The 18,927-nt window shown below is 45.6% G+C and overlaps 1 protein-coding gene across 3 annotated transcripts in view; it reads right to left on the reverse strand.

Annotated features, from left to right (window-relative positions):
- The window catches only part of UBAP2 (ubiquitin associated protein 2), an 88,185-nt gene that overhangs the window by 42,554 nt on the left and 26,704 nt on the right, over positions 1–18,927 (reverse strand). For 2 of the 3 annotated variants that reach the window (XM_056117001.1, XM_056117000.1), the window contains exons 3-6: positions 12,019–12,096; positions 8,386–8,496; positions 2,981–3,134; positions 1,241–1,318 (exon numbers count right to left, since the gene is read on the reverse strand). In XM_056117001.1, the coding sequence (XP_055972976.1) occupies positions 1,241–1,318; positions 2,981–3,134; positions 8,386–8,496; positions 12,019–12,096 (421 nt within the window). Of the gene's footprint in view, positions 1–1,240; positions 1,319–2,980; positions 3,135–8,385; positions 8,497–12,018; positions 12,097–18,927 lie in introns of those variants that run through there. The other variant, XM_056117004.1, reaches the window with a different exon arrangement.

The following is an 18,927-nucleotide window of genomic DNA, read 5'->3' on the forward strand; positions in this document are numbered from 1 at the left end:
CAACATGGCCTACCCGAGTTCGATTCCTCTGCCCCTCTTGGAGAGCCCGGCAAGCTACCGAGAGTATTCGATATGCCAGACACAGTAACAACAAAGTCTCCAATGGAGACGTTACTGGGCCCGCTCGAGCAAATCGACGATCAACGGGAGGGCCTTTACCTTTTACCTTAATAATCGCAAATTCAGGGCCAATATGACTCAAAGACTGAAAATGCTTTTTCAGTTTGGTTTTGGGACCACACCAGGCAGTGCTTGGGGGGACTAAATGGGGTGCTGACCCAAAGGTTGAAGTCAAAGTTAGATGCATGCAAGGCAAACACCTAATGTACTTTATAGCTCTAGTCCCTGAAAAAATGCTTGGAATGTCTAAGACCCAGGTTAGATCCCTGGCACTACACGGCCCCCTGAGCATCATCTTTTGTGACCGAAAACTATACAGAAAGTTCTCACTACAAAAAGGCTGACCTTTTACAGATCTTCAACGCATTGAACAATAAAAACCAAATTAAGGTAGCTCTTACACTGTATCAAAACACATTCTATATATATTAAGTATCTTGACTTGATAATGATGAGAGATATCATTACAACACCGCATCTCTGACATGATCTAATGACCTCCAAAATTAATAAATGCTAAGAAATAATCATTGGAGAGTGATAATACAATGGATAGAGCACCTGCCTTGCATGTGGTCCCACCCAGGTTCAAATCCCCAGCATTTCATGTGGTACCCAAGCCTGCCAAGTGTGATTCCCCGAGCACAAACCCAGGAGTAAGTCCTGAGCACCATCGGGTATGGCCCAAAAACAAAAATTAGAAAGAAAAGGAACAGTGATTAGTGTGAAGTCCTGGGTTTAATCCCTGTCATCACCACCCAGAGGGGAAAAAAAAAGGAAAAAAATCATTATCAGAAAACAATAGAACAGACAAATAATAACTTTAAACCAGTGTAACATGATTGGAACACATGCTAAATCCAACATAAAAAAGTTAATAATAAATCTTTGATTAGAGCTTCTCATATTAATATAAAGGATTTTCTCCACTCATTTTAGGAAAAACAGTAGCTTTTCCTCAGAACCACATAATCCAAACTCTTCATCCTTTGGCATCAAAACCAAAGCAATAGATTTAAGATCAACCATCCTTGCCACAATTTTAAGTGTCCAGCAGGGCAGTCACCTGCCATGACACTCTCCTTTGGCAAAAACCTCCTTCCCCTTTATTCTGTCTTACCTCTCCCACGAGCTCGCTTGCCACGGTCTGAAGGTTTGTCCCCTTGACTGCAATCAATTCCATTCTCTTCGCCTCTAACTGAGGAAGAAAAGAGCAACTCTAGTACATAATCACACCAGCCAAGGATAGAGACCAAAAAAAAAAAAAAAGGCTAAAATTTACTCAAAGGGTTCAGAAAACGGAAAAAACAAGATCATGCATGATACAAAAGCAGTATCATACCAAAAAAAAAAAATCACATCAAAGACACTCAAAGGGCTGGAGTGACAGTACAGAAGGTAAGGCATTTGCCTTGCATGTGGCCAACCCGGATTTGATCCCTGCATCCCTTACTATTTCCCGAGCACCAACAGGAGTGATTCCTGAGTGCAGAGCCAGGAGTAACCCCTCAGCATCACCACATGTGGCCCAAAAACAAAACAAAAAAAAACTCAAAAATGAAATGACAGCTGATCATGTTTCATTTGCAGACGTAAACTGGGAAATAACATCACTGCTTCTTCTCTTTGGTTGTGTTCTCCTATAGAGTAAGCCTGCCACCTTCAAAGGCCAGAGAGATGGTACAGCAGGTAAAACAAAACAACCTGGGCTCAATCCCTGGCACCCCACATACTTCCCTGCGACCCACCATGAGTGATCCCTGAGCACACAGCCAGGAGTAAGCCCTTACACAGTGTGGCCAAATACACACACACACACACACACACACACACACACACACACACACACACAGAAAACAAAAGCAAAAAATGAAAAAAATAAATGACCTTCTTCTTAAAACTTGGGAGCCGGCTCCCAGGGAAGGAGTCCTGTGTTTGAACTCTGGCATCACATCGTCCGCTAAGAAAGATGGCCAGCTGCAGCCCAGACTCAGCCCAGCAACAACAAAAAACTGACTTTACTGGACAAGTATGCAACAGACTAAAGAATCTATTCATTAGATTCAAATCGTGAAAATGCACTGGAAAAAAGAAAATACTGGGTCTTTGAGAAAATTAGTATTAGGGGTTGGTCCAGGATGAACGACAGTACTGGCATTACTGTACAATAACAGTTGCCCCACAACTCCTTCCGCCCTTGACTCCTGGGAGCAGTCACTACGGCCATCTGGGCCATCTTAAATTTGTCCAAACCTCCCTATAACCCCAATGTCACATCCTTAGAACAATACTAAAATGTCGTTTTACTGCTACGTCAACTATGTCCCCTAAAAGAAAGTCAGGGGCCGGAGAGACAGTATAGCAGGTAGGGCATTAGCCTTGCATGTGGCCAACCTGAGTTCAATCCACAGCATCCCATGTGGTCCCACCCCAAGCACTGCCAGGAGTAACCCCTGAACACTGCCACGTGTGGCCAAAAAATAAAGACAAGTCACCTTTCCCACTATTTTCCTTTCACCTTCCCTTTTAATCTAACCCTTGCCTATATCCTGAGTATCTCTGTAAGTGGAGAATAACTGTCTTATCTAATAATGAATGAGAAATCAACCGCCACAAAAGTTAGGTGTACATTCTCTCTAATGGAGCTGTCTTTAGACTCTGAACAACTACATTACCTGCTTTGAAACTTTATGAATTACGACAATGATGAGCTACATGGCTGAAACCCTCTGAAAGAATGAACTGCAACGGCAAATCCTGCATCGAGGAGGATTTTCCAGCATTCCCTGGAGAGAGCTGGAGGCGGTGGGAATGCATGCACGTTCGCATAGCCAAATGGAAGGGAAAGGTCTGCACTTACACTCTCGGGGGGCACGGCTGCCGCCTCTTCCTTTCCGGTTCCCGCCACGCCCGCGGCTCCCTTCCCTCTCGTTCCTCTTCTCTCGATTCTCTTTGTTTTCTGAACCTTCTTTTCCAAAATTCTTCTTCTTCCCCCCGACAGTCTCCCATGAAGTCTAGCGAAGACAAGAGTCACGGTCAGGGTGGTCATCCTGGCAAGGCCCGGTGTACAGGCCGTGCGCGTGTCTCTGATGCCTACTCAACCACGCGGGTGGCGCCTCTGCAGCTGGGGCAGGCGCACACAGAGCAGGAAGCAGAGCTCAGGGCTACCCTGAGTCACAGCTCCCCCTGCACCCCAAATTGTAGCAGCAGGCAAATAACACTTAGGCGGGTATTTTTTTCCAAACTACCCAAAATTTCAACCCCAAAAATCTATTCACATTACTTACGTCTCTCCCTTTACTTCCTCTCTTCCCCTGGTGATGCCAAGACAGATCTTATGTATGATGGAAGTATACACTATGTCTGTGTGTACTATTGCTGAGAAAAAGCCTCAATCGGGGTTTGTTACTGGAAAATCTCCCAAGCTGGCTCAGCTGCTTCCTTTTAGTTCTTGATAATTACTTTACTTCACAGGATATTTGAAAGTATTCAACCCCCAAATAACAGCAGTACCTGTTTTAAGGGTTGGGTATTTTTAAAAATCTTAAAATATAATTCACCAACCACATATCCTGAACCAACACACCACTGGAACCTAAGAATCAAAAATTAAAGATACGGCAGAATAATTTCCCAAACAACAAAAGCCAGATCTAAAACATTTTTTGTTTTAATCAGGGCCCCTCCTGCTTGTCCTGCAGGGCCTGGCGCTGCTCAGGACCACAGCAACAGTGCTCAGGGAAGACACACGTGGTGTCAGGGAATGATGCGGGGCCCCGTGCCTGCGAAGTGGACACCCTCATATCCGCTTAGAGCTACCTCCCCAGCTCCAGACTATACATATTTTTTAAAATGTATTTGGGGGGCTGGAGCAATAGCACAGCGGGTAGGGCGTTTGCCTTGCACACGGCCAACCTGGGTTTGATTCCCAGCATCCCATATGGTCCCCTGAGCACCGCCAGGAGTGATTCCTAAGTGCAGAGCCAGGAGTAACCCCTGTGCATCGCCAGGTGTGACTCAAAAAAGAAAAAAAAATGTATTTGGTATCAAAATCTGATGAATTCATATATTTAGTTATATAAAGAATGACTGAATATGAAGCAAAAAAAAAAAAACATACGAAACAAGGTATTTCCCACCGAAGACTTGATCAAGATCTTTGGGGGCTGGAGACTGGTACAACGGGTAAGGTACTTGGCTTACACGCAGCTGACCTGGGTTGGATCCCTGCAGCACCACAAAATAGGGTCCTGAGCCTGCCAGGAGTGATTCCCTGAGCACCACTGGGGGTGGCCCAAAAAAATCCTTTATTTTTGGCTTTGATGCCACACTCCACACCCACACCCAGGAGCAAGAGAGAGAGAGAGAGATAGAGAGAGAGGGAGGGAGGGAGGGAGGGAGGGAGGAAGAGAGGCAAAGAAGAGAAACAGAGAGAGAGAGAGAGAGAGAAGTAGGTATGAATCTCTATAAATGTTGGAATGTCAGAAGTGGTTACCAAAATGAGGATATTTAACCATTTTATCTTTCTAGATTGTTTTCTGAATGGGGGGGAGGGGGCGTGGAGGAAAAGGACAAATGCTTATCTATTCCAGGAGGGTGGGATGGGGGAAGCCTTATAATGTTACAAGTTTATTATGTTCACTGATGTCAATAAACAGGACAAAAAAAGAATGTCTAATGTCCTAGCAAATGTATACACAGTAAAATCAGCACAAGGTGCACATACAATTTGTAGGATCTTTCCACAGCCAGATCAAAGTTGCTCATTCCTCATGAAGGAACAGAGTCTATGGAAAACATTCGAAAATGAGAAATGTCTTACCCCACTGCACTCAGCAAAGAATACCTTTCAACCCAGTATCCGCTTGTGAACGCTACAAAGACTAACAGGAAGGATCTGTGCGAGGATACAGGGATGCAGCCTTTTAGGGCAGAAGTCACACACTAACTATTAGCAGGATGATCCCGTCTCCAACTATCACCCTTCCATTTGGGAAGGGTCCTGCAAAGAGGCCACATCTGGGGGTACTGTGCTCAGCAGTGGCCCCCCGTGGTACTCAGGGAAGGCTCTGTAGTACAGGGATGTGAACTGGGGTGAGCCCAGTGCTCAGTAAACTCCTTCACTTCCAGCACCATCTCTCCAGCCCATCAGCAGTCTTCCTGCAAGCACACACATGGGCTTTCAAACTGAACCCAGCTTTAATTACAAAAAGGTTTCACTGAACTTCAGCAACTCTGTCATCCTTATTTTACTACTTTTACAACAGGTGCAGTGAAACATCAAATGAGTAACCCGAAAATAGCTTTCTGGCTGAATAGTACAGGAGTTAAGGCAGTGCAACCCACTGACCCTGGTCCACTCTGCACCCCTCGGCTCCCTCTTGAGTAGAGCCAGGAAAAAGTCCTGAGCACCTTTGGGTGTGGGTCAGATCCCTCCCCCAGAAAGAAGAAAAGCCACATTCAAGATTGCGTCATGTAGGGCCAGAGATAATACAGCAGATAGGGCCCTTGCCTTCCACAAGGCAAGGCTATGGTTCAATCCCCATCATCCCATACGGTTCCTGAAGCCCACCAGAAGTGATTACTGAGTGCAGAGCCAGGAGTAACCCTTGAGCACCACTGGGTATTACCCAAAAATACCACAAAAGAAGACTCATACGGGGCTGGAGAGATAGCACCCCTGAGCATCACCAGGTGTGACCCAGAAAAACAAAAAAACAAAAAAAAACAAACAAAAAAACAAAACCCAAACTCCCGCTGCCATCTTTCATGTCAAGAACTACACAACAAATTACCAGAGTACATTCAAGCAAAGAACTGATACTTCCAAAATGAGTTTGTCGCTCAAAAAGCATTATCATAAAATGAAAAGCATGATGATATTTTTCTATGTGATAGCTACTCTGACATTTAAAAAAAATAAAAAGACAAGTTCATCTTCAAAAATGCCAAAATAAACTAAAATAAAGAAAATAAAGTAATGGGCTGGAGAGAACTCGATCTCCTGGAGCACAGGCCTGGCACGCGGGGGACCCAGTACCATCCTCAGCACCACATGGTCCCCTGAGCACAGCCACGAGTCACCCCAAATAGTTAAAGCATTACGGACAATACAACTTTTCAAAAGAACAATTTTGTTTTAGATAATTCCAACACAAAATAAGATAAGCCCACTGGGATTTCTGTTTTCATGTCATGTTTTATTTTTTGGTGCCAGAAATCCAGCCCAAGGCCCCATGTATGCAAAGCATGTACTCCAGTACTCAAACTGAATCCCTCGACCTTCGGGGTTTACTTGCTCCCGGCAACTCTACATTCTCTTATCAGCCCTGCTCCAATGAACTACATTCCAGTCAAGGGAAGATTTTTCCTGAGAGGTTAGCCTCTGCTGTGGCAGACAAGCTGGTAATAAACAAGGAAAAGCAACAGTAAGACAAGAAATGCCACAGAGACTTTCACGACTCTACCTCTCTGCCACAGCCTTCTCTCCTCACTTCCAAACAATCCATCTCTAATCTGCTTCCAGTTAAAAGCCAGATCAGTCCCCACTGTGTGATTCTTAAATTTAAGAGGTATCCAAAGAGATGTTTCTTGTATGCAATTATTGGTCCAGTAACACATCCTTTATATTCAATTTCAAGTCAGGATATGAAGTTAAATCCTAGTGAAGGTGAGAGAACAGAGGAGAAAGAGGAGAGATGGGGGGGGGAGAGAGAGAGAGAGACTATAATGACTCAAAAATTTAACCAACCAACCAGCAGAGAAAGGAAATGAAAAGAAAGGCAACAGTTGTTATCTGGGTCCATCTCTACCTCCAAAAGAAAATCGCTCATCCATTTAGCTATCTGGAAATATTTCAGATAAATAATTATGGCTATTTATCTTTTTTAAATGAAGACAGCAGTCAAGTTCTTCAGTTCATTTTTGAAATTTGAGCCATTCTATGCTGTGTCCTTTAGCAATGAAGCAAATGTATTTCTTAAAAATACATCCCTGAATGCCAGCAAACAAAACTATTTTGATTAGTCGTTTAATACAACATACTTTCCCAACAAACTATGTGGTAGTTTATCACGTGGTCTAATGTTATATGGAATTTTGTCTATTGATGCTGCCACACTCAGTGAAATGTCTTGTCTGATTATCTTTTATAATTAAAAAAGTTATTTTGCTTGTTTAGGAGCTGGAGTGATAGCACAGCGGGTAGGGCGTTTGCCTTGCATGCAGCCGACCTGGGTTCGATTCCTCCACCCCTCTCAGAGAGCCCACCAAGGTACTGAGAGTATCCCGCCCACATGGCAGAGCCTGGCAAGCTTCCTGTGGTGTATTCGATATGCCAAAAACAGTAACAAGTCTCACAATGTCTCAATGTCTCACAAAGTCTCAAAATTATCCTTCTCCCCTACTCTTTATAGTAAATATGAATATACATATATACATACACATATATTAAATGCACTCATTTCCTTTTCAGCTTGTCTGTTTATTTTCATGTTTGTCCCATTAATGAAGTCTATTCCCAAAAATGAGAACCCGCTTAAACCTCAAAGTGGAAAAGGTATTTCTTGATGTTCATCTCTGTACCCTTTTTTAGATTGTCATTATTTGTTTTAATCTCCTCTTCTATGGTCTCCTTAATTTAAAAATACAAATAAATACGATTAGAATCACCCAAGAAATTAAAAATTGGGGTGACAAACTGTAGACCTAATTGCATCCTTTTTAAATATAAAGGGATGAGTTCTAGTTTGCTTGCATACTCAACAGTAAGCCATGTTAAAAAACAAATGTTTATTCTGTTATGTCGTTTGAAATCGTGTCTGCAGAATATTCACACATAAGCAAATAGGTATACCAGCAACTCCTGGTTTTCTATGAGTCGAGATATAAAAGGAGGAGTAAGAGGTGACAACTGAGATGAAGAGACATGAGCAGTGGAGCCAAGAGGAGTTTCCCAGGAGGTGAAAATGTCCACAGGCCCAGAGAATTTTGGAAATTGTTTAAGGCTGGAGTAGATGGCCAAGTTTTCTTTCAAGTCTTCAGATTCTACGACTTCATAAAGAAACCATACATAACAAAAGCAGTCATTTCATGTTGATATTCTTAATGGAACTTTAAATATATAAATACATATGTATATAAATATATATATGTAATGGAACCCATAATGATCCCCAGCCCTACCCCCAATATGGTGAGGTTGAAAATGCAACACAGAAGAAACGAATCTTGGCACAGCAAGTCAACGGTGTTACTAATACTCACTGTGTCTGAACTTCCTTCCAGCAATATATTGATAGCTTTGTTCACATCTCCATTACAATCGTGGAGGGCCACTATGCATTCATCCTGGTTTTTTCCTGTTACTTCCATAAGCTATTGAAATGACCAGACAAATAGTTAGCAGAAACCAGTAATGATGGGGCCGGAGCGATAGCACAGCGGGTAGGGCATTTGCCTTGCGCATGACAGACCCAGGTTCGATCCCCGGCGTCCCATATGGTCGCCCAAGCACCGCCAGGAATGGTTCCTGAGTACAGAGCCAGGAGTGACCCCTGAGCATAGCTGGGTGTGACCAGGACAAAAAAAAAGAAACCAAGAATGAGGCCTGACATTATATCTGAGATCCTTCTCTATAAAAACAGCCTAGATAACCTTCTTCTAGATCGTAAGCTCATGTTTACGATCTAAGAACAGGTTTACCTGACTGGGGAACTGGGGAGAGAGGAGCCACCCAATGAATTTTAACCAACAGTAACATATGCAAACAACAAATTAACTGTCTTTTAAGTTGGCCCGATATACGAGTTTTCATTGACAGCACATACACGAGTGTTTACCAGCATTCGCAGAATGCTCAAGTCCAGACATAACTACACAACCAATAGGACAGCCCCCCAGATCTGTACTCCTCAAATGTTATGCAGCACTATGCTTTCAAAAGACAAAGTGTGATTGTGTGACCATCATGGGCAGAACATCCAAGACAACTACTTTACAGGAAATGACACTCCCTATATGGGCCATCATTGCCTGGAGCAAAACACTCCACAGACACACAAAGCCTTTAATACTCTAAGATCTTAAAATCCAAGATCAGCAACTATATTAAACCCACTCCTAGACAAACTTTTTCCCCCCTTTTCTTAAAGAGCTATGTTAAGAGAAATTAGAGAAATGTTCCTGATAGTCTCTTTAATAAGGGACTGAATGACTTAACATCCCCATTACTAGAAATAATCACAAATTTGGCATAACAGACTTCTCTAAGTAAGCAAATGCATGATCTATGTGGTTTGAGTTTTGAGGGTTTTGCTGTTTTGTTTTGTTTTTTTATCTGTGAGGAATGGTTCCTGGCAGTGACCAAAGAGCCCATGCAAAGAAAGCAGAGGCAAAAGTAGAACTTAGCAAGAAATCTTGTCTTGCATGTGTGAGGTGAGGCCCTGGGTTCAGTCCCTAGCACATCAAAGTTGTTCCTCTGGACAGGAGACAGGTCAACAGGGTGGAGCACGTGCTCTACAGGCAGGTTTGATGCCCAGGTCTGCGTGGTGCCGGGCAACACCAGGAGCAAAGACAAAGCACCAACCCCCAATGAACACAAACCCTTGGACTCTGATGGCAGAAGTGAAGTTACAGGAGGGTAAGGGGTGAGGCAGAACGAGGTGATGAGACCGAGCGACCGTCGTGGAGGGGGTAGGGCTGTGACACAGTGCCTAATACAGAAACACTAACACCACTGTGAACCCTGTTACATCAACATGTTACATCATGTTACATCATGTTTGTATTTTTAAATAAGTGCTCTCAACACAGGTACAGATGAGGTTAATGTGTCTCTGCAGATGTCTGGCTGGGTGTCCACAAATCACCCTTGTGAATCTGCCAAGATTCTGCAGCAAAGAGGACGAAGACACTGAGTCTCCTCACACTCATCATCAAGAAAGGCATTTCATGAGTAAATTCAAGGGCCAATTAGTTGAAATAAGCAAAAAGTACTAAACATCCTTAGTTGGTGTGACAGCATTTCAAGTAAAAAAAAATTTTAATGATTATTGTTTTGTTCTAGGGCCAACAACCAGCAATGCTCAAGGGTTACTCCTGGCTCTGCACTCAGGAATCATTCCTGGCAGGCTCTAGGGACCATACAGGATGCTAGAGATTGAACCGGGGTTGGCTTATGCACAAGGCAAGCACCCTACCCACTGTGCTATCGCTCTAGCCCCCATGGCTGCCCTACAACTTATTATTATTTTTTAAGACTTTGGGTCAAAGAGGAAGTACAGGGATTAAGTGGCTCGCCTTTCCTGTAGCCACGCCAGTTCAGCTCCCAACACCAAGGCTTATGGCTCCCTGAGGTCCGTCAGGAGTGATCCCTAAGCAGAGTAAGGAGTAAGCCCTGAGCATGGTGGGATATGGCCCCAACATCCCTCCCGCCCCCCAAACACATAAAAAAGTTAGCTTCCTTAAAACATCTGATTAAGGGGCCTGGGAGACAGTTCAGGGGTCAGAACACACGCACAGGTCCCCTGAGTGTGATCCCCAGGACCACATAATCCCCAGCACTCCTGGGGTCTGAACAGGACAATCTATGTACCAAACCCGAGCACTAAACTATTCATATTCAGTCCAGTTGGCCAGCAATAGCCCAGAGTGGCCACCAGACCACATGAGAACTGCCTGGTAGACCTGATTAATTAAATTTCTACTTGAAACAATCTTCTCTGTGGGGCCAGAAAGACAACACAATGGGTTACAGCGCTTGCTTACATCCTGCAGGCTCAGGTTCAAGTCCCTGGTGCTGCTTATGGTCTCACAAGCACTGTCAGGGGTCCCTCCTGAGCACAGAGTCAAAAACAGACCCTGAGACCTCTGGGTATGGGAAAGAAAAAAAGGAAAGGAGAAAAAAATTTATTGTTGAAGGAGACACTCCCGACAAGATTCAGGCATTCAGGGCCTCTCTGTGGGGTAGGGGAGACAGCCCCATGGTACAGGCCTATGAAATTAGTCTTCCAGGTACAATTAAAAACAGATTATTGGGAGGGGCTAGAGTGACAGCAGTACAGCAGGTAGGGCGTTTGCCTTGCTTGCACCTGACCCGGGTTCGATTCCCAGCGTCCCATATGGTCCACGAGCACCACCAGGAGTAATTCCTGAAATTCCAGAGTGCAAAGCCAGGAGTAACCCCTGAACATCGCTGGGTGTGACCCCCACAAAAAAAAAAGATTATAGGGGCCAGAGTTACAGTAGGGCACTGGCCTTGTACAGTCAACCTGGGTGCGATCCCCAGCATCCCATGCAGTCCCCTTGAGCACCACCAGGAATAATTTCTGAGTGCAGAGCCAGGAGTAGCCCCTGAACCTGGTATGACCCAAAAACCCATGAAAAGAACAGACTGTAGGGCCACAGAGATAACACAGTGGTTAAGGTGCTTCCTTTGTTTCCTAACTATGTTGTTTTGAATCCCTGGCATCACACATCATTCCACAAGTACTGCCAGGGGTCATACCTTAGCACTGTTGGGTACGGCCCAGACCCCTCCCCCCATGCCTCCAAGAGGAGCAGATTGGGGAGTGATGGCCCCAAGGGCTGGAGGACATGCTTTGGCAGCTCAGTCCCAGGCCCTCAGGAGCTCCTGTGCAACAGGCCCCTCCCCACTCCACCAGGGATACCTGTGGCAAACCCTAAGCACAGGCAGACGGGATCCCGGTGACCCCAGCACACAGGGACCAAGCAGCACCCCATCTCTGGGTCTGAGCAAAGAACCATCAGACTCAGACAGGGCTGAGAAGAGCTGGGGGTGGCCTAGGAACTCCAGCACCACTGGGAGCCCACCGCCCCCCAACAAACAAAACAAGAAACAGATCGCAAGAGCTATAGAACCCCTGGCCAGAAACATACCTGCTTAACTTTAGCTTCAAATTCCGAGTCATTTTTATCAAAGATCACTTGAGCGAGACGCATCTGTTCAGCTGTTGCCTGGAAAACACAGTTGAAAGATCTGTTGTTGAAAGATCTGAGCCCCAAAAATATAATTAGATGCCAAAGTTCAGTGCAAACGGCAGCTCTCAGGTCCTATAGCACTTGGTAAGAAAAACACTGATTAACTAAAAGAAAACAAAAGGAACTCTGAATGTAGATTTCTCAGATAGAGCCTGCTCCCCTAAGGTAACTAATCATCAAATTACCTAGAATGAAGAGCCCATTCTTAGCTCCCTTTTCGGGGCAAAAAAAAAAAAAAACTACTCAGTGTTCCCCTGTAAATTTACCTTCTTCACCAAAGCAGAAAATGACCAGCTATACCTAAAGGTACCACCACACAGGCCCGCTGGGAAAGACCAAGGTCGCCTACCCTGGGAACGCTGGGAGGATAAACAAAGACGCGTTCATCTTCACTGACTCCAACTCGGGGTGGGGGTGGCAGCAGCAGTACAGTGATCGACTAACCAGCCTCTCAAAAAAAAAGTGGGGGGGGACAGAAAGCAGTAGAAACAAACCATGGAGAAGAACTAGAATCATAAACTTTGCTGTCCAAAAAAAGTACAAAGCAAAAGGTTATGGTATTCTGATAAAAAGAAAAAGCTATTACTTATCTGAAAGAAAATCTGAGCTGTGAATTTCACACAATCACTGGCCTTGATTTCTTCCAAACTGCCGACATGTCGGAAGGGAAAAACATTAAGAATTTGAGGGGCCGGAAGAGTGGCTCAACGGGCTGAAAGCACCTGCACTACACCCAGGCGCCCCAGGCTGATCCTCACCACCCAGAGGTTCCCTGAGCACCATCAGGTGTGACCTCCCTGCAAAAACAAGAACTTGACTGGAGCAAGTGACCTTGAAATGACCGGAATTTTTCAACTAAAACTAGAGAGTAAAGATCAGAGAGGTAGCTCCAACTGCTAAAGTCTTATGTTTTCCATGTGGGACAGGCCTAGGTTCAATCCCGAACACTTCACAGCCCCCAAAGCACTGAGTGTAGGCAGTAGAACATGAGTCTGAGTTTGTGTAAAGGAACAAACTTGCACCCAAGAAATATAAGCTTAAAAGGGTAAAGACAAAATGTAGGGGACCAGAGCAATAGTACAGCGGGTAGGGTGTTTGCCTTCCATGCAAGCGACTTGGGTTCAATTCCTGGCATCCCATATGGTCCTCCAAGCACCACCACGAGTAATTCCTGAGTGCAGAGCCAGGAGTAACCTTTGAGCATCACTGGGTGTGACCCTTTTGGGTGTGACCCCTTTCTTTTTTAAGCAAAAAAAGACAAAATGTAGGGGATAGAGAGAGAGCACAGCAGGTAGGAGGTAGGGTGCTTCCTTGCATGTGGCTGACCCGGGTTCGATCCCTAAATCCCATATGGTTCCCATAACCCTTCTAAGAGTGATAGTGATCCCTAAGTGCAGAGCCAGGAATAACAGTCAAGCACAGAAAGATGTGGCCAAAAATCAATCAATCAATCAATCAAGACAAAATGTTACAAAAACTCTTACACAGCTCAGGATAAATATACCTATGTGACCTGTATCTAGATACATGAAAAAAAAAATGGAAAAAATATGATGAAATAAAAAAGGCAGTATGTTAAAAATCTGGTTTAAAATATTAAGGGTCACAACTCTTCTGCTTTACTAAGAATCTCTGCAGAGACATCAAACCTCAAAAATCCCAGGTACTGCGGTGTTCAGGCAGAAACTCTGGGGTCTTCTCAAAGTGGGAGAGGGCAGCCTCCTCCTCCCCATCCACACTTCTGGAAGCCTTGGCAGCCATGCCCACCTCACAACTGCCACCACGTTGATCCACCACCCGTCCTGCTCTTCAGATTCACAACTAAATCCCAAGGAGATGGGCAAGCTTTGGGGGTGGTTGGGAAAATGGAACAATGGTGATAGGTAAGCGACTCTGACGGAGGGACTGGTGTTGGAACAACTTTGTAAACCATGATGTTTAAACAAAGTATTTTAATTCATGTGTATGTATAGGGGCTACAGAGAGAATATAGCGGGTAAGGTACTTGCTTTGCACACAGCTAACCCAGGTTCAATCCTCAGCATCCCATATAGTCCCCCAAGTCCTGCCAGGAGAGATCCATAGTTTCTGAGTGCAGTCAGGAGTAAACCCTGAGCACTGCCAGGTGAGGTACCAAAAAGAAAAAAGAAGAAAGTAATCAGTAGCTCTCAATCTTGTAATAACCGAATCAGTGGAAACAGGAGGAATGAGGCTTATACACACAGCACCAACTTCTCCTTGCTGCCGCGTGCAATCCTCCAGCGCCCAGACATTCTGTGTATTAAAAAAGAGCAGCTGTTCCCGCAGACCAGAGAGAACCCCATCTGACATGCACCCATGGACCAGCAGCTGAAAACCACTGCTCTACACTAAACTCCGGCAAGCATTCAGCAAGACCAAAACTCAGTGAATGCCAGTATGTGACAACACTACGGTGACAGGAGATCCCTCATAAAGCAATCTGGTGAGGAGAAAGCACCCGGCACTCGGCATGGCATCACTAGGAGCTGCGGGAGGCAGGCAGCGGCAGGGGCAAGGGTGTCTGCACAGCGGAAGGACAGGAACACACGCGAAGACTGGCCAGGCTGAGAACAGCGGCTCTGGGAGGGCTCTGACAACTCCAGGCGTCCGTGCCAGGACTACAGGAAATGTTACGGAGCTGAGGTTGACAGAAGTAAACATCATAAACTGAGAACTACCCAATGACTCCGGTAAAGAGACACCACTGTGGGTAGAATAAAACTTGAGTGACATAAAGAGGGAGAAAATAAAGGAAGGAGAGGACTGATGGGGCGGGGGGGGGGGGGGGTGGGGGTGGGGGGGGAGGCACCAAGAAATCTTGGAAAGCAAACCCACAGGACTTCACAAGAATGACACAGTGCTATGGAACTGGAAAGGTCGCTGTGAGGCATGTTGCCTTCTATAAGTCCAAGGAAACTCATTTCGTATAAAAATGGACCATACAGCCAGCTGCGGAGATACCCCAAAGGGCTGGGGAGCGTGCTCTACATGTACGAGGCCTGGGTCTGATCCCCAGCAAGACATGGTCACCATGGGCAGGCAGGAGTGACACCCCCCACCCCCGGGAAAGAAAGCCCCAAAATCTCATACTGAGAAACAGAGGTTGATGATGCGCATCTTGTGATGTAGGAGAGAACTTCAACAGATCTAAGGTTCCACATGCAGATGCCAATGATCAGAAGTATGCAAATATGTACGTTTCTGGGGGGGGGGTGTGGCACTGGGAGCTTCCACACCCAGATGTTCACGGGGCTTATTCCCAGCTCTGCACTCAAGGATTATTTATGGCAGATTAGGGGTTACTCCTGGCTCTGCACGCAGGAATTACTTCTGGCAGTGTTCAGGGGACCATATGGAATGCTTGGGACTGAATCTGGGTTGGCGGCATGCAAGGCAAGCGCCCTTACCCATTATACTATCTCTCCAGTCCCTGAATTTTCACTTTGGTAGTCTTTTACCCACACATTTCTAAATAATGACTGTAATGTCACACTATTCATTGCCATTTATAAGATAAGTACCAATTACTAATTTATTCAGAGAGCTTTTAACATAAATACCATGACTCAAATAATCTTTGCAATTCTCTTCAGTGACATCATCTGCTTCATTGCTAAGGAGTATAAACCATATGTTGACATAACTTCTGAAAGCACAGCTGATGCACTTAGCAGCTGTTTAAGTACGGGCTTGCAATACTTACGCAGTATATTAAGGAAACATAAAGCATTTTTGGACAGAATATTAAATAATTTTTTTTTGCAGGCTAATCCAGAAAAGAAAAGTTACTGGGGCTAAAGAGATAGTACAGGAGGTAGGGCACTTGCCTAGCATGCCGCTGATATGACTTTAATCCCCGGCACCCCATATGGTCGACTGAGCCCACGAGGAGTGATCCCTCAATGCAGAGCCAGGAGGAGGAGGAGAGCGAGCAGGAGGAGGAGTAGGAGGAATGGGGGCGGGGGGAGAGGGGAGGAGGAGAAGATTACTTTAAACATTCAATCAACACAGCACCAAGTAATAAAGCATGATTTGGAAGTTGCCAGGCTGCACTCTACAAAGTATCAGAAGATGGCTGTATAGCTGGTGAAGAGGAATCTAAAGTCTACATAATCCTAAATTAAGCAAGGTTCGCACACCCTCCACAACAACAAACATTTAATGACATCCGCCACACAACTGTCATGACGGGGCGCGTGCTGCCAAGGAAAACAGCATTCCTCACTTTTGGATCTCTCCTCCGCTCACTTGGCTTCCATGAGCTCAGCTCCTTTCACAATGAAGAATGTGTTGATAGCTCTTATAACAAAGCCAAATGCGGTTCTCTTTTGATGTGCCACCCAAAATACTTGGGAAAAATACAATCAAGTCAGAGCCAGGAAGAGAGTACAGGGGTAGAGGCTCTTGCTCTGCCCATGGCAGACACGGTTCAATTCCTGGCACTGCACATGCCCTCCCCAAGCACTGTCAGGTGTGGCCCACTGGCCCATAATGAAAGTAACGATAATCATCCTTAATGAGCGCCTACTGAATGACTCAGGAGCAGAACGTGACTGCCTTGCAAGCCCGAGCCCGTGGGTCCCACAGCTAGGGCTGCCCTGACATGCAGCAACGTGGCTCTTGCGAGTGCTGCCTGAAACCCTGATGAGAGTGAGCTCTGGAACAGCCAGGTGTGTGAGTGCATCTTGATCTCCAGTCTGGGAGCCTCTCCCCAGCAAACGCGAACTTAAAGCCCACAGCCACGCCCCAAGCATGAGCACCCCAGCAAAAATGAGTACAGTCCCAGAGAGTCTTCGGGCAAGCACAACAAGAACCAGGTGCAACCCTTGGAAAGCACCAGAGTGCGAGCAATGCCACCAGCCCCGGGCACCGCAACAGCAACAGCAGCAGCAGCAGCAGCGGGAACAAGGCCAGGGATGGGGGAGACAGAGAGACGCTCCACGTCTTAAACTCTGATCACCTGCAGGTCAGACCTATAAATCAAGGACAGACTATCACTCCTGTGGCATTTCTGCTTCAAGTGCAAAAATCAAGCAAGCCAAGGGGCTGGAGCGATAGCACAGCGGGTAGGGCATTTGCCTTGCACACTGCCGACCCGTGTTCGATTCCCAGCATCCCATATGGTCCCCTGAGCACCTGGCAGGAGTGATTCCTGAGTGCACGAACCAGGAGTAATCCCTGTGCATCCCCAGGTGTGACTCAAACAAACAAAAAAAAAAAAGCAAGCAAGCCAAAATTGGGAACTCGTCAATGAAAACACTGGCCAATGTCACAAAAGAAAGGAAACTGCACATGAACGAGACTAAAGAAAACTAGTATCTGAATCCAGAGCGTGATCAAGTAGCTTCTACCCAGAGCGTGATCAAGTAGCTTCTGACCAAGCAGGCACGGGGAGGGCAATCCCTCCCAGGCCATCTCCCCAGTGCCCACTGGCCCCCAAGACCACGGGGAGCACTGCTGGGCACTGACCCCACAATTATTTCTGAAGGTATAAAAGAAAGGCATTATTGGGACAAATAAAAAAATACGAGTATGGCCCAGTCCAGAAATTCAAAGTTAGGAAGCTGCACTCAGAAGGGCAAAATTTCACCCCCAGATCAGGATCCCCCAAAGAGTTAAGGCAGGCCCACATTTCTACACGTCATCCTATTTTACAGATACATTGACAGAAGAATTCTAGTCACCTATCCACAAAATATGCAAAAAACCAAAAAGCAAACCACCTCCAGGGTGCAAACGTCACAACAGTAAAGCAACACAGAACCCCTGCACGCTTAATGAACCAAGATGGTAGCCCTGAAGGCTCAGCCAGGAATAACCAGCTACATACATGACGTCTCTGAACTGAACTTCAGAAGAAATAATGAAGGTGCTTGGGAGCTCAAAGAAACAACGGGACAGACAATCAATAAAACCCAAAAGAATCTGAGTGCAGAAATGAGAAAACTACAAGCAGAAATGACAGAACTCGAGAATTGGGAAGGTGAAATGGAAAGCTCACTGGAAGGCCTCAGCAGCTAAAGGACAAAAGGGAGCTCCAGGATGAGGTATGGAAAACCTCCACACAACAACAGAAGGGAGGGGGGAACGCAAAATAACTGAACAGCAGACAAGAGAAATCCGGAATGAATTAAAGAGGAACAACACAGAATCATCAGGATGCCAGAGGGCAAGGAAGGCAACTGTGATGAAGAAGCCAGAGTCCAAGACAACATCACACACAAATTCCCAGAGGTGAAGGACGCATGCACCCAGATGAAAGAGGGCCGAAGGGCACCAGCTAAAAGAACTCCGGAGCATTAGGTCAGCAGGTAGGGTGTTGGCCTTACGTGCAGCCAACCAGGGTTCGATCCCCATCATCCCATGCTACGAGTGATCCCTGAGTGCAGAGCCAGAAATAAGTCCTTAACACCACCGGATATACCCGCCCCCTCAAAAAAAAACAATAAAATTAAAACAAAGAGGGACTGGAGCAATAGCACAGTGGGTAGGACATCTGCTTGCACAAGGCCAACCCGGGTTTGATTCCCAGCATCCCATATGGTCCCCTGAGCACCGCCAGGAGTAATTCCTGAGTGCATGAGCCAGGAGTAACCCCTGTGCATCGCCAGGTGTGACCCAAAAATAAAAAAAAAATTAAAAATTTTAAAAATTTTTAAAAAATTAAAACAGAGTTCAGAGATATAATAGTAGATACGTGCTCTGCGTGTATCAGGCCCCCTGCTTCATTCCCTGCAACAAAAATAAATTAAAAATTAAAATGCACATGCATATGCTGCCTGAGCC

The sequence above is a fragment of the Sorex fumeus genome, unplaced genomic scaffold, assembly GCF_029834395.1.
Source record: "Sorex fumeus unplaced genomic scaffold, SorFum_2.1 ptg000034l, whole genome shotgun sequence".
NCBI classification, from domain to species: Eukaryota; Metazoa; Chordata; class Mammalia; order Eulipotyphla; family Soricidae; genus Sorex; species Sorex fumeus.